Here is a 13,960-nt window from a genome sequence, read left to right as displayed (position 1 = left end):
GCATCATTGCTTCCAGTCTAGCAAACTCATCTTCCTGCCTTCCAATATACTGCTGTTGAGAAGGGTGATACCCCTACTGTTGATTTTGATTATTGTATCCCTGTGGCCTTGGGTAAGGTGCTATATTGTTGGGGGGTCTCATACGTCCCATATTCCCACTGTTGAACTGTGATTGGGATGGCATGTACTGTTGATTCTGCTTGCCCCAATTCTGACTACCCTGTCTCTGGCCCCCATAATTAGTCACATAGTTCATATCTTCAGGGTAATGCTGATGATCGTGTTCTGCTTTCCACTGGTTACCAATTGGCTGACTAATGTAAGATGTGCGCAAGACCCCATTCGTAGTATCTACAATATGTACCTGTTGTTTTTGCCCTGACTCTTCCACTTTTTTGGTGAGTATGCTCATTTGTGTCAATAAGGTGGCCATATTTTCAACCATTGAATTGGATGGATCTAAAGGCATTGAGTGCACCACTGGAGTGATTGGTGCATTTCTGGTTATCCATCCCGAATTTTGTGCCATCTTGTCAAGCAGACCTTGACCTTCTCTCCATGTTTTACTCAAAAATGCTCCAGCAGCTGAAGCATCAACAATGTTCTTCACGCTATCTAACAATCCTATGTAGAACTGATGTCCCAACATCAAATCTAGAATGCCATGGTGCGGACATATGACCAGCATCCCTTTAAAACGCCCTCATGTTTCATGCAATATTTCCATTGGTCTCTGTTTAAAACTCAAAATGTCACCAATCGGTTGTTATGAAATTTATGGGGAGTGAGTTTAACCAGGTCTGAGCAGCTCCTGTCACTGAAAATGGGAATAATAGCAACTTGATTGCTTCCGGAGTTACATTGGGTTGCCTTTGGATTTTGCAGATTGACAGAAAATTTTTCAAATGCTATTGAGGATCTTCGACTTGTAACCCCGAAAATAGTCCCTTATTTTGCAACAAATGCAACATGTTATTCGTGATTTTGAAGGATTCAGCTTGTATCTGTGGGACTAAATTGAGGTGTCCAGATTTTTAGCTGTGGGTTATGCCCAGTCATAGAGAGCCGCCTCTGGCACAAGAGGTGCCATTGGCGCTATTGGTACAGCTGGGTGTTCTTCGTGATCTCTCATTGTTATTTCTAATGGGTCAGTTGTTTGTTGTTGTTTGTTTTTCTGGTTGGCCCGGTTCAAGACTTTAAAAAATTTCTCGGGATTTGGTAATGCTTCAAATACTTCACCAGTTCTCGATAAGTTTCTAGGCATGCACCTGTGCAACCAAGTCGACAAACGTTAAAAATTTCAATGTAAAAGTTGGGTATAGAGAGAACTAACTACACTAAGAATTTTTGTACTTCTTTCGATCGTAATTGATAATACCGTTAACTCCCCGGTAACGACGCCAAAATTTGATCACGTGCAACTGTGTCTATTAAAAAACTAAGCGGGCGTTGCAAATATAATCCTGGGTATTATGCCCCGAGTCGAATCCCACAGGGAATTAATGTATCAAGAGAAGCCTTTAAAGTACTAAATTCTTATTAGTCAACCTTCTCAAACTTTGTAAATAACAAGTGGTGTTATGGTCTACAATTAACAAAATCAATAAAATGAAGATTAACTAATACACAGTTGTAGACAATTGGAATAAAGGTCTAAGGTAATGGTTTCCCCCGTTGTTGAATTCCTTAGTCGTATGTTTCTTATAGCTTTGATTTAGTTGTCTCTATCGATCATGAACTCTCTAGCTATCATAACTCTCTCTCAAGTAATTATGATAATTTACTAGACGCACTCTCTCAAGCTATGCTAGCTAGATTCGCATTACAGTTCTCTTAGATCGCACCCAAGATATCGTTATCTCTACTCCAACCTCTAAACCCTCGGTTATGACTCTCGCCTATACTCTGGGAGTGATGTTGTTCAAACAATTACCTAAATATGCACTCTCTCTCAAGCAGATACATAATAAATAGGAACGGCTAATTGAGGATCCTTTCAACTAACCAAAATCAAAACGTAGTTGAACAAATAGAGATTAACAACCAACTCAAACTATATAAATATAACAACAAGTTCATCCACAACGAGTTCACCCAAAACCTTGGATTAAAAGAGTTAGCTACTCATAACAATGATGTTCATCACAATAATTAAATTCATTACAAATCATAAAAACAAAAGGAAGAAGAGAAGAACTTGATGTAGAATACTCCTCCTTGCCTCTTGCCTTTCCTTTTCTTGCTCTCAGCTATCAAAAGTTGCACACACACACCTTGGACGAGCTTGACCTTCTATAGGTTAAGTGAATTTGCCCCCCAGACTTCCAAAATTACCCTTGGGAATTATTTTTTGGAACTGGGCTAGCGCGGCCGCGCTAGTGGGCACGCTAATGACCGTGCTAGTAAGCCTTACCATTCTGCCTTGACCATCTGGGCTAGTGCGGTCACGCTAGTGGACGCGCTAATGGCCGCGCTAGTCCAGGTCTACATTTGGTTGATTCTTTTTCTCGTCTTCTCGCTTACTCAGCTCCTAGGGGTCTTTTTTGCTTCAATGTAGCTCTAATCACATCTTTAAGGCCTTATACAAACTCCTCATTCATGCAACACAGTTTAAAGCTCATTTTTCATTATTTGATTATATTAGTGCATTGAAACATAATCAAGCTGGGGAAAAACAATCGTCAAATGACATAAATCTAGCCTAATATTAAGAGCCGGTCGAGGTGCCGTTTTATTTAGGTTCTGGTTCGCGACCCTGTTATTACATCAAAATCAAAAAATTAAAAACACTAACTAAGTCTGTCAGCTTTGAGAAGTCAAAGAACATGTCATTAAAGACTACAGAAGAATAAAGCCGATAACAGTGCCCAGGACCTGTTCTTCCAGCCCTTCCTGCACGCTGAGCAGCTGAAGCCTTACTTATAAATTGTATTTCATAAGCTTCCATACCATTGGAAGAGTTGTACTTTTTGACCTTTTCTCTGCCTGTGTCAACCACATATTTAATACCGGGAATTGTCAATGAGGTTTCAGCCACATTAGTGGCAACAACAACTAGGCGTTCTCCTTCCTTGACCTCTTCAAACACGCGAAGCTATGCAGATGCAGGAAGCATAGCATAAAGAGGTAAAACACACATCAGACCAGCAAAGGTTCCATTAGCCCCATTCCTAACCTTACTTAAGAGAGGTTCAGATTTATTAGAAGCTCCTTCTTCACTGATAGGAACAAGTTCATGTTCGCCAGAATCAGGTTTTGATGTCCTTTTACCAGCCAAAGCTTCAAAAGCAGCCTTCAGTGATGTAAGGCTTCCCTCCTCACCTAAAACATCTAACTGACCATCAGAGCTTAGAGACTTCTGGTTTAACAACTGTGCATCATCACCATAAACATCCAAATCACTATTATCTGCTGAATCGTAGGAAATTTCTGATTCATATTCATAGATCTCCCCGTGATCCTCATCATAGGAATTAAAACGTTCAGTTATCTCAGTCATAGAACTCATTTCATCATCAAATGCCTCACTTATCTCCTTGATAACATTTTCCTCGATGGTATTCCCTTCAGATACCAAAGACATCTGATTATCCACTTTGGAAGCTCTCTCAACTATCTCCTTAGAAGCTTTGCGCAGCTTCTGACACAAGTATTCAACTTCCCTTTGCCCTGTCACAAATACAAGTATACCACCAGGTGGCAATCTCTTGTGAATTGACAATATTTTCTTGTATACTTGGCCGACATAGTCCACCATCTCAGTTCTCTTGGAGAAATGAATAGTAATTAGGTATTGGCGAGTGGGGACTTCCATTACAGGGGGAGGATCACGGAAAAATTTTCCCCCAGATATAAAGTCCTCAACTCGAAGTGTAGCACTCATCAGCACAAGTTTCAGTGGATATACTCTCTCTTCAGGGCTTACCGTTTGTCCTGAAAGAACTTTTTTCTGTTGCTCCTCATATTCTCTATGCAATAAAGCACATAATCAAATATGTCAAAAAGTGTAGAAGTTAAAGGAAGGTAATTAAAGAAAGGAGGGGGATGGGGAGAGTCAAGGAGAACTGGAGTCTTAGAGAGTAACCACTAGTATTTTTAAAGCCACCTATGAATAATGAAATGACAACCAACTTTATGGAGATAGCAAACTATTTTCTCACCTGATGCTCTCTTACTATACGAGAAAGCATACCGATAAGCATATCAGTGTTCAAACTCCTCTCATGAGCCTCATCCAAGATTAAGATCGAGTAACGCCTTAAAAGAAAATCATTCTACATAAAAGTGGAGGGTTAGGGAGGAGAAAATCAAAAGAAGATTATATAAACTTGCTTAGCCAAATACAAATTCAAGAAAACTAACAGTAGGAAATTCAAATTGCTCAAAAGATAAATTAGAAGACAGCAACAACTAAATCTTTGTAGTCACATTATTTTTTTCCCTTAAAGTATAACAAATCATAGGACAACCCTAACATGCAGGATCTAAGGCAAGTAAGACAAGTGATCATTTAGTACTGCTACAAATAGCAAAATATCTATTCCTTCGCGCCTAACCCTTTTTTTTTAAGAAGAATGTATAACTTCAAAAAATCAATCTTTATGAACAAGTAACATTCAAACAAAGGGTGCATTGCCTCTTTGAAGTGAAGAAGAAAAAGGTCTTGATAGACACTCTTGATCCATGTTCGTCGTCCTAGACTAATCGTTAATTCATTTCATTCAACTATTTGGTTCTAACTCTATAGAGCATATACCAAAAAATTTAATAAAGTCACTTACCTGTCAAAAAATAACTCCAACATACCAATTTATGCAATTAGAATTTTAACTCATATCTGAAAAGCAAGGTCCAGCAACGCTTGAGTTTAAAACTTGATTCTTATTAAACACAAATTGGTAAAGAATAAAAGAAAACCAGACAGAACCATCTATAATGGACAAAAGGGAGCATGGATTGAATATCTCATGTAAAGTGGCATTGCACCAGTGAAACAACAAAGTTGGTTGAGTATGACACTGAATTACTGGAAAGCAACATAACCACAACGACAAAAGCATGAAAGGATCTTTTTTCCTTGCGCAAAAGTTGAATGGACAAATCCTCCTTGAATATACTGATATATGACCCTCACTATGATCGCCAAAGGGGTAGAGCTCTTTGTCCCTCAACTTCCCCCATACCAAACAATAGCTTCATTCAGGTGAGTCCGAATATTTTGGAACCTTAATCCTTTTCTTTTAATGACATAAAAAGGATTTTTTTTACATATAGTCATCCTATTGTTTATAAGAAAGCATCAAGGATTAGTTAGGAGTTGGTTTTATGTCCATATGTGAATTGTTCACATAAAACTGAAATTATTTCGAACTGTACAATATTGGGCTTTTTTTAACATTATTCGGCTCAATATGCAAATTGCAAAAATGACTAGGAGTGCCTAATCCATTGTTTCTCCCAAAAATAATTATATTAACAATTTTGTAATGAGACCTCAACCTGCAGCACTATCCCCCTCTAACTGCAAGAGGTTAAAAACAAAACCAATGGGATTATAGTTGCATTCACAAGCATGCTTTGAACTGTATCCTGATTTTACTATTGTTCCCGCTTCTGAACGACTTAACCTTTGCTTGGTAATTAAACTGGTTACCACTGTCCCTCCACATTATCTCAACAACTAAAGGAGTCACTAGTTCACTTTTCTTCTTTTCTGTTACCTTTCTCGACAAAAAAAAAATATTTAACTCCTAAACAAAAGCCAATAGTGTTAAGATATTCCAAAATTGGATTAAAAATGGGTCTGAATGGAGTGGAATGAACATAGCGGATTCATATAGCCAACTCCAACTAGTTTGAAACCAAGACACAGCTAATTGATAGAAACATCTCTCTTGCTTCTTTGAAAGTAATTTATAAAGTTTCAATTATTTCACTATTCAAGGTATTGCTATAATTTTCTCAACCTTTTCTTAAATATTTAGCAGTCAAATGGTGTGCACCATTTTTCATAGTAAGGACTAAATATAAAGCACTTAAAAGGTAGGGACGAAGATTTCAATTTACCTAGACATTAATACTGACATCTTACCTGCAGTTCCCGAAGCAAAATTCCATCAGTCATGAACTTTATGGAGAAATTGTTTCCTATCCTCCTGTCATGTCTAACTTGGAAACCAACCTCTTTGCCAAGACTAAAACCAAGCTCAAATGCCACTCGTTCGGCAGTTGCAAGTACTACATCACAGCGTGGTTGAGTCACACCAATAATACCACCATGACCATTGGAATGATTTGAACCATAGCCAGCTTCATAAAGGAACTGAAAGATCCCAAACCAAAAGCAAGAGATAAAAACACTAAAACAAAACTAAAAATTAAGGAAGAATGAAATAAATAAAACTCTATATTACCAACCGAAGGAAAATGAAGTGTTAGAATAGTTATGTAAATACTAAATAGTAGTAAATAACCCTAATCACATATGTATTAAGAGTAGGACATGTTATGTGTATATATATATAGGGCTCATTGTATCATGTTTAACATATGAGAACAATATCAATAATATTTTCTCTCATGCTTTCTCACAGGAAGCATATAGAGAACAATAGAATATCTCACTTGAGGAACTTGGGTTGTCTTACTACAACCTGTCTCACCACAAACTATTACACACGTGTTCTCATTTATAGCTTCCATTATCTCCTGTTCCATCATGACTATCGGCAGATCGCTCCTCTTATTTTCAACCTCCGTTGGTCTTAAAACGTGCACCACATTTGGAGTTGTTAAAGCTCTCTGAGGAAGACTGTTAGCCGAGTTGCTACTATTGCTCAGAATGGCATTTTGAATATCCTTGGTAACATCCTGTTCAATATGAAGTGCCCACACAGAACAAGGATGTCATACATATGAGAGAGCCTCAACGAAAATTAGGTACCAAGTATATGGTTGACACAAAATAAAAGTCTTTATAAACTGAGAGTGAAGCAATACCATTGATTTCCTCTGTTCTTCGTTATGACAATCACAAATAGATGGATGATCTTGCTGATAATCTGACTTTAAACATTCTGTAGTTCTATCCTCTTCTTGCTTATTTTGCACCGAAACATCTCCTCCGCAAACTAAAAGTCCACTATGAGAAGTCAACTCTTCAGGAGACCCTGGAGTGACCAGCGCTTCACTTTGGACTTCACCTTTTCCTAAGGAGGACTACAAAAGACTGCTATTGACTATTGGACTCGACTTCATTTTGTTAGAATCATCCAAGACATCACTAGTTAGGCTGTTGGCTGTCCTCTTCTTGACTGGTCGATCTCTATGTGGCATCTCTAACCCCGCCCTAGAAAACTGTACTTCTCTCTTACACTTCTCTCGGCTAGTTTCACCCTACAGCATACAGAGCATGATTTTAGAGGTAAAGTCTAACAACCTATCACATGTAAAGTAAATATGGACAATTACACAAACCTGACCCAAGTTCCTTGAAGACCACATAAGTGAATAAAGATCATCTTGGATCTGATACTTCATGAAATGGGAATTATTTATCATTATCCAACAAAAAAAATTCCTGGATACTTAAAGAGAAAAGTTGTCCAAGCTAAATAAGGAGAATTATTACTTCAAGGTCTTAATGCTTTCAGTTAAAAGGATTGATTTCTCCTTGTCTTCCTACATTTGAGAAGACTGAATTATTCAAAGTCCAAAAACTAGATGACAAGAATAAGTAGTACTAACAAAATAAAAAAATAATGAACATTCCTGGATGCACTTACCTCGAGTTTCTTCAGCTTTGTTTTCCTGAGATTGACTTAACTTAATGTTATTCTTCGTTTTAATCTTTTTCGATACCTGATATGAAAAAAATAAAAGTAATCGGTCATCTGTGAAGACGTTCAAACATGTATAACATATTGATTTTCTGTTTATACCTGTTCCTTTTCTGTCTTCTTCTTTTTCTTCTCTGGCAATATAATTGCATTGCTATCTTGATCATTCAGACTATTAACACAAGCAGTCCAGATACTTTCCAGTTAATAACTACGAAGGTATATTCTCAACTGAAACCAAAGACAACAATTGTTTAAGCAGCAAAAAAAGCAAGTGGATTAGGAAATCAATTACCTCCAGATGTCTGTATCAAGGTTAATATCTACACTAGGCTCCATTATCACGACTAAAATAATAATACTCTTGCAGCCGGCAGTCGAAGCAAATTGATAACTTCGCTATATTCTTTTTCAAGCTGCAAAAGGGACAAAAATAAGCATAAATCATGGTATCCAAATCAAGAGGCTCTAGGGTAAGGCAAGTGAAGCTCTTCGTCGGAGAAGAAGACGGAACAAGGAGGGTCGCCGGGGAAGAAAACGAAGGGTTGGGGTGGACGGCGGCAGAACCTTTTTTCGGGCAGGTTCTTGTTTTTCTTCTTTATTTAAAACCTTTTTTTAAAAAAATTAAATGTCTTCTTTTTATTCGTTACTCCATATTACACGCATTTTTTGTGTTTTATTGCATATTAATTTCGAGTTCTAATGACACAGTAAAGACTCTATTAAGGTGTTCAAATTGAACAGATTTAACATGGAGTATTTAAATAAAAAGTATAAACAACTTTAAGGGGTTGTCCTTATACTAGATATAAACAGCCCATGCATAGCATGAGCCCAACCACAACCTAGGCAATATGTTTTCACAGGTCCAACCACAACCTAATCAATAGTATATTTTTATTTTCATTTTCAGTTTGTTGTTGGCATTCTTTTTTACGTTTATTTGTGATACATTTTATAAATATTAAATTGCTGTCATGTGACCAAGAGATCATGAGTTCGAGCCGTTTGCAAAATAGAACATGAATGGAAGAGAATAGAACAATGCACTTCGCAAATGTACTCCTCAGTGATCAACATAATCCATCCTGTTTGTAAATATTTCTTTATCCTCTTAGCAGACAAATTCAAAGGGATTACATAATTCTCCGGGGCACTTTGAACTAATTCGATACTTGTACTTCACTTGAGAAATTAGTGGATGACTTCACATATTGATATCCATAATAATTTAAAAATAAATATAAAAACAGAGTTTGAAAGAAAATAAAAAGTCCAACAATGCATTGAGAAGTTAAATGTCATGAATTCTAGTTGGGGCTTCTAATTATGGTAAGCTGCACCAAATTTTCGCTCTTGCAAATCCAGGCTAGAAAAGAAAATTAAATATGTTAGGTGCTTTACCATATATACAAAACAAGAAGGAAGAAGAATGATACTGGAGTAAGAAACAAAAATGCGAGAAGAACACCAATATTCCAAGTCCCAAATGAATTAGAAACTTATGCCAAACATCTCCATTAATCTTTATCAGATCCCAGAATAGAATAAATTTCAAGTATATGTATCAACACAAGTAGAAACAATCAATATGCAGAGAAGTCAAAGGAAGGTAATTAAAGAAAATGAGGGGGATGGGGAGAGTCAAGGAGAACTGGAGTCTTAGAGAGTAACCACTAATATTTTTAAAGCCACATATGAATAATGAAATGACAACCAACTTTATGGAGATAGCAAACTATTTTCTTACCTGACGCTCTCTTACTATACGAGAAAGCATACCGATAAGTATATCAGTGTTCAAACTCCTCTCATGAGCCTCATCCAAGATTAAGATCGAGTAACGCCTTAAAAGAAAATCATTCTGCATAAAAGTGGAGGGTCAGGGAGGAGAAAATCAAAAGAAGATTATATAAACTTGCTTAGCTAAATACAAATTCAAGAAAACTAACAATAGGAAATTCAAATTGCTCAAAAGATTAATTAGAAGACAACAACAACTAAATCTTTGCAATCACATCATTTTTTCCCCTTAATGTATAACAAATCATAGGACAACCTGCGCTTCAATGGACAACCCTAACATGCAGGATCTAAGGCAAGTAAGACAAGTGATCATTTGGTAGTGCTACAAATAGCAAATATCTATTCCTTTGCGCCTAAGGCACATTTTTCCGGATTCAACTTCATCCCGTACTGCCTCAATATCTCGAAGGCTTCTTTCAAATGACTAATGTGGTCCTTTTTCTTTGCCGACTTTACCAGCATATCATCGATATAGACCCCCATTGTCTTGCCAAATTGTTCCTTGAACATTATGGTGACCAACATCTAGTAGGTGGCCCCCACGTTCTTGAGTCCAAATGGCATCACTTTATAGCAGTAAGTCCCTTGGTGAGTGATGAAAGATGTCTTTTCCTGATCCTCTTCGGCCATTAGAATTTGGTTGTAACCGGAGTACGCATCCAAAAACTCAGTAGTTCATGCCCCGCTGTTGCATCGATCAGTTGGTCGATGTGGGGTAACGGGAAGGAGTCTTTGGGACATGCTTTGTTTAGATTGGTGAAGTACATACACATTCGCCATTTCCCGTTCTTCTTTTTGACCATGACCACATTGGCGACCCATTGGGGGTATTTCGATTCCCTGATGGAACCGTTGGCAAGCAGTTTGTTCACTTCTTCGCTGACTGCTTCATTGATCGCTGCATTGAACTTTCTCCTCATCTGTCGTACCGGAGGATAGAGTGGGTCGACATTCAACATATGAGTGGCGATGTCCTTTGAGATCCCTGGCGTATCTGAGTGGGAAAAGGCAAATAAATCGGCGTTGTTAGTTAAAAATTCACGATACTTACCTGGCTCCGAAAGATTGTGCCCAATGTAAGCTTTTTTGTATTGTCGGTGTCGTCCAACTGGACTGGGTCGAGGTTCTCTATGGTTGCCTTATAGGCTTCTATGATGCCTGTGTGTCTAATGGACTTTGCTGGGGAGTCGGGTTTAGTTCCCCACATAGCTGATTGCTATGCCTCCATGCTTGCTCCTTTTCAGCTGTTTGGTGTGCGTGCAATCTTGGGCAATCCGATAGCATTCCTGGGCAGTGTGCGGTTCGCCTCGGATGTTGAATATTCCCCACGGGGTGGGAAATTTGATCACTTGATAGAAGCTCTCACATGGCGTGTATCCATGGGCGTCCTATGATGGCGTTATAGGTTGTTTCCTGGTTCATGACGTGGAATGTGGTTTCCAGCGTGACTCCCCCCGCTAGGACTGGCAGCGTTATTTCCCTGGATGTCCGCTCTACTGCATTGTTATAACCCGTTAGTATTATGTAACGCGGTATTATTTTATCTTCGAGCCTCATTTACATGATAAAAGCTTGATGGGACATCACAATGCATGAATTGTGGCCTCAAAACATTCCACAAATTCTTCTTCCATCGTGGACGTAGTAATGACAGACTGTTTGGCACTCTTCCACGATATTACTCCTTCAGCTAATTGGAACAAATAATCAAACGTGGATTTTCTAGTGTCAATACATCCAGCGAAATCTAAATCCGAGTATCCATCAACTTCCAAATGCTTGAATCTCCTATACATGAGCATATAATCCTTCGTTCCTTTTAGGTACCTCAAAACTTTCTTTGCAGCTTTCCAGTGATCAATTCCTGGGTTACTCTGATATCTACCTAGCATTTCGACCGCAAAACTAATATTCGGTCTTGTGCAAGTCTAAGCATACATCAGACTACCAACAATAGAAGAGTAAGGAATTGATTCCATTTTTTTTCATTCTACATCATTCTTAGGACATTGCATGAGACTAAATTTGTCCCCCTTTTGAATTGGAACAATTCCTGTTGAATAATTATTCGTATTGAATCTCTCTAGAATTCTTTCGATATAGCCTTTCTGAGAAAATCCCAATAATCCTTATGACCGTTCACGAAATATTTCTATTCCTATCACATAGGATGCCTCACCCACATCTTTTATTTCAAAATTCTTAGAGAGAAAATCTTTAGTCTCACGCAATATGCCTAAATCATTAGCAGCAAGTAGAATATCATCAACATATAGGACTACAAATATAAACTTGCTCCACTGATCTTTTGGTGTATACACCGATCAATAGTATTTTCCACAAATCCAAAAGATGTTATGGTATCATTAAACTTTATATACCATTGTCGTGAGGCTCGTTTAAGTCCATATATTGACTTCTTCAGTTTACACACCATTTGACCTTTTTCTTTAGTTTCAAAACCCTCTGGTTGGTCCATATACACTTCCTCCTCGAGATCTCCATTAAGAAAGGCAGTTTTCACATTCATTTGGTGTAACTCTAAATCATAATGAGCCACCAAAGCCATAATAATTCTTAACTAGTTTTTTTTTGAGATCGGTGAAAATGTCTCTTTATAATCAATGCCTCCTTTCAGAGTATAACCCTTGGCAACAAGTCTGGCTTTGTATCTCTCATTATTGCCATTTGAATCGCGTTTGGTCTTAAAGACTCATCTACATCCGATTCTTTTAGAACTTTCTGGCTATTCAACAAGATCCTAGACTTTATTGTATTCCATGGATTTTAACTCTTCCTTCATGACATCAATCCATTTGTCAGACTCATTACTTCCTATGGCTTGTGAAAATGAAATCGGATCCTTATTAAGACCAATGTCAAAATCTAACTCTTGCAAAAAACCACGTAATCATCCGAAATAGCCGATTTTCTAACACTTTGAGATTTTCTTAATGGCATTTCTTGTGGTTCATTTGTGTCAGATATTTGTGAGTTAGTTTCTTCATGAAGTGTTTCATCCAAATGTTGCTCGGTGTTTTCAAAGTGTTCTTCAACAACTGGAACAATATTTGGTATTTGTGTGGAAGTAGGCACATTTTTGGGTAATAATTGACCCTCACCTCTTTAATTTCCACACTTTGCTTTTCAACACTCCCACTAACTTCACCATTCTCAATGAATCTTGCATTACCGGTTTCAACAATTCTCGAACTATGGTTTGGACAGTAAAACACATACCCTTTAGATTTCTCTGTGTAACCAATAAAGTAATCACTTACTGCTCGAGAATCTAACTTCTTTTCTTGTGGATTATAAACTCTAGCTTCCGTTGGGCAACCCCAAACATATAGGTGCCTTAAACTAGGTTTCCTTCATGTCCACAGTTCAAAAAGGGTCTTTGGAACTGCATTACTAGGAACCCTATTTAATAAATATACATCGGTTTTAAGAGCATACATCCACAATGATTTGGGTAATGAGGAATTACTTATCATGCTCCTAACCATGACCATAAGTGTTCGATTACGCCTTTCTGCAACACCATTTTGTTGAGGTGTTCCTGGCATAGTATATTGTGCACATATGCCACGTTCCTCGAGGAACTTTGCAAATGGACCTGAATATTGTCCTGACTCATTATATTTTCCATAATATTTACCACCTCTATCTGACCTAATGATTTTCACCTTTTTATCTAATTGCCTTTCAACCTCATTAACAAACACCTTGAGAGCATCTGCTGCTTGAGATTTTTCTTTCAGCAAATAGATGTATCCATAACGTAAAAAATCATCGATAAAAGTGATAAAATATTTCTCTCCACCAAAAGGTGAAACATCAAAGGGTCCACAAATATCAGTGTGTATAATTTCAAAAAACTGGGTGCTTCTTGTGGCACCTTTCTTACTATGCTTGATTTGTTTTCCCTTAATACAATCCAAACATATAGTAAGATCAGTAAAATTTAGATTCGGAAGAATCTCATTCTTTACTAATCTTTCTAGCCTTTCTTTGGATATATGACTCCAAACGTCTATTCCACAAGTAAGCAGAACTTTCATCTATTGAACTACGTTTAATTCCAACATTATGTTGAACAGTAAAAAGGGATTCAAAAGAACCAATATCGAGTTTCAATTTATATAAACCATCACTGAGAAGGCCAGAACCATAAAAATAGCATTCTTATATAAATTGAAACATCCATTTCCAAACTTTAAATCAAATCCAGAAATATCAAGTCTTGAAAGAGATCAAATTCCTAGAAACTGAAGGTACATAAAAAGTCTGTAATAGATCAAAGTGACGTCCAG

The 13,960-nt window shown here is 37.5% G+C and overlaps 1 protein-coding gene, 1 non-coding gene and 1 pseudogene across 2 annotated transcripts; 1 reads left to right on the top strand and 2 right to left on the bottom strand.

Moving 5' to 3' along the window:
- The first annotated feature begins 659 nt into the window (after positions 1-659).
- Positions 660-765, top strand: LOC142162483 (small nucleolar RNA R71). Its single transcript, XR_012693745.1, has one exon. It is a non-coding gene; the product is annotated as a small nucleolar RNA R71 (small nucleolar RNA).
- Positions 766-2,689: 1,924 nt separating this feature from the next.
- LOC107760655 (ATP-dependent RNA helicase DEAH13-like) lies at positions 2,690-8,481 on the bottom strand (annotated as a pseudogene).
- Positions 8,482-11,227: 2,746 nt separating this feature from the next.
- LOC142162451 (secreted RxLR effector protein 161-like) lies at positions 11,228-12,213 on the bottom strand. The gene is made up of 2 exons (XM_075218813.1): positions 12,079-12,213; positions 11,228-11,572 (listed from the first exon to the last, which is right to left on the bottom strand). The coding sequence occupies exons 1-2, from the start codon at positions 12,211-12,213 to the stop codon at positions 11,228-11,230; spliced, it is 480 nt and encodes a 159-aa protein (XP_075074914.1).
- Positions 12,214-13,960: the final 1,747 nt, after the last annotated feature.

The sequence above is a fragment of the Nicotiana tabacum genome, chromosome 7 (assembly GCF_000715075.1).
Source record: "Nicotiana tabacum cultivar K326 chromosome 7, ASM71507v2, whole genome shotgun sequence".
NCBI classification, from domain to species: Eukaryota; Viridiplantae; Streptophyta; class Magnoliopsida; order Solanales; family Solanaceae; genus Nicotiana; species Nicotiana tabacum.
Note: the sequence above shows the minus strand (reverse complement) of the source record. Positions and strands in the feature narration are given on the sequence as shown.

Bases quoted from the DNA above. Each gene is read 5' to 3' on its own strand.
- LOC142162451 (XM_075218813.1), bottom strand. From the start codon at position 12,213: ATGGCTTTGGTGGCTCATTATGATTTAGAGTTACACCAAATGAATGTG. The intron at 11,573-12,078 runs GTGTGTAAACTG...ATGTATGCTTAG, and splicing joins CTAAAGAAAAAGGTCAAATG to ACTTGCACAAGACCGAATAT.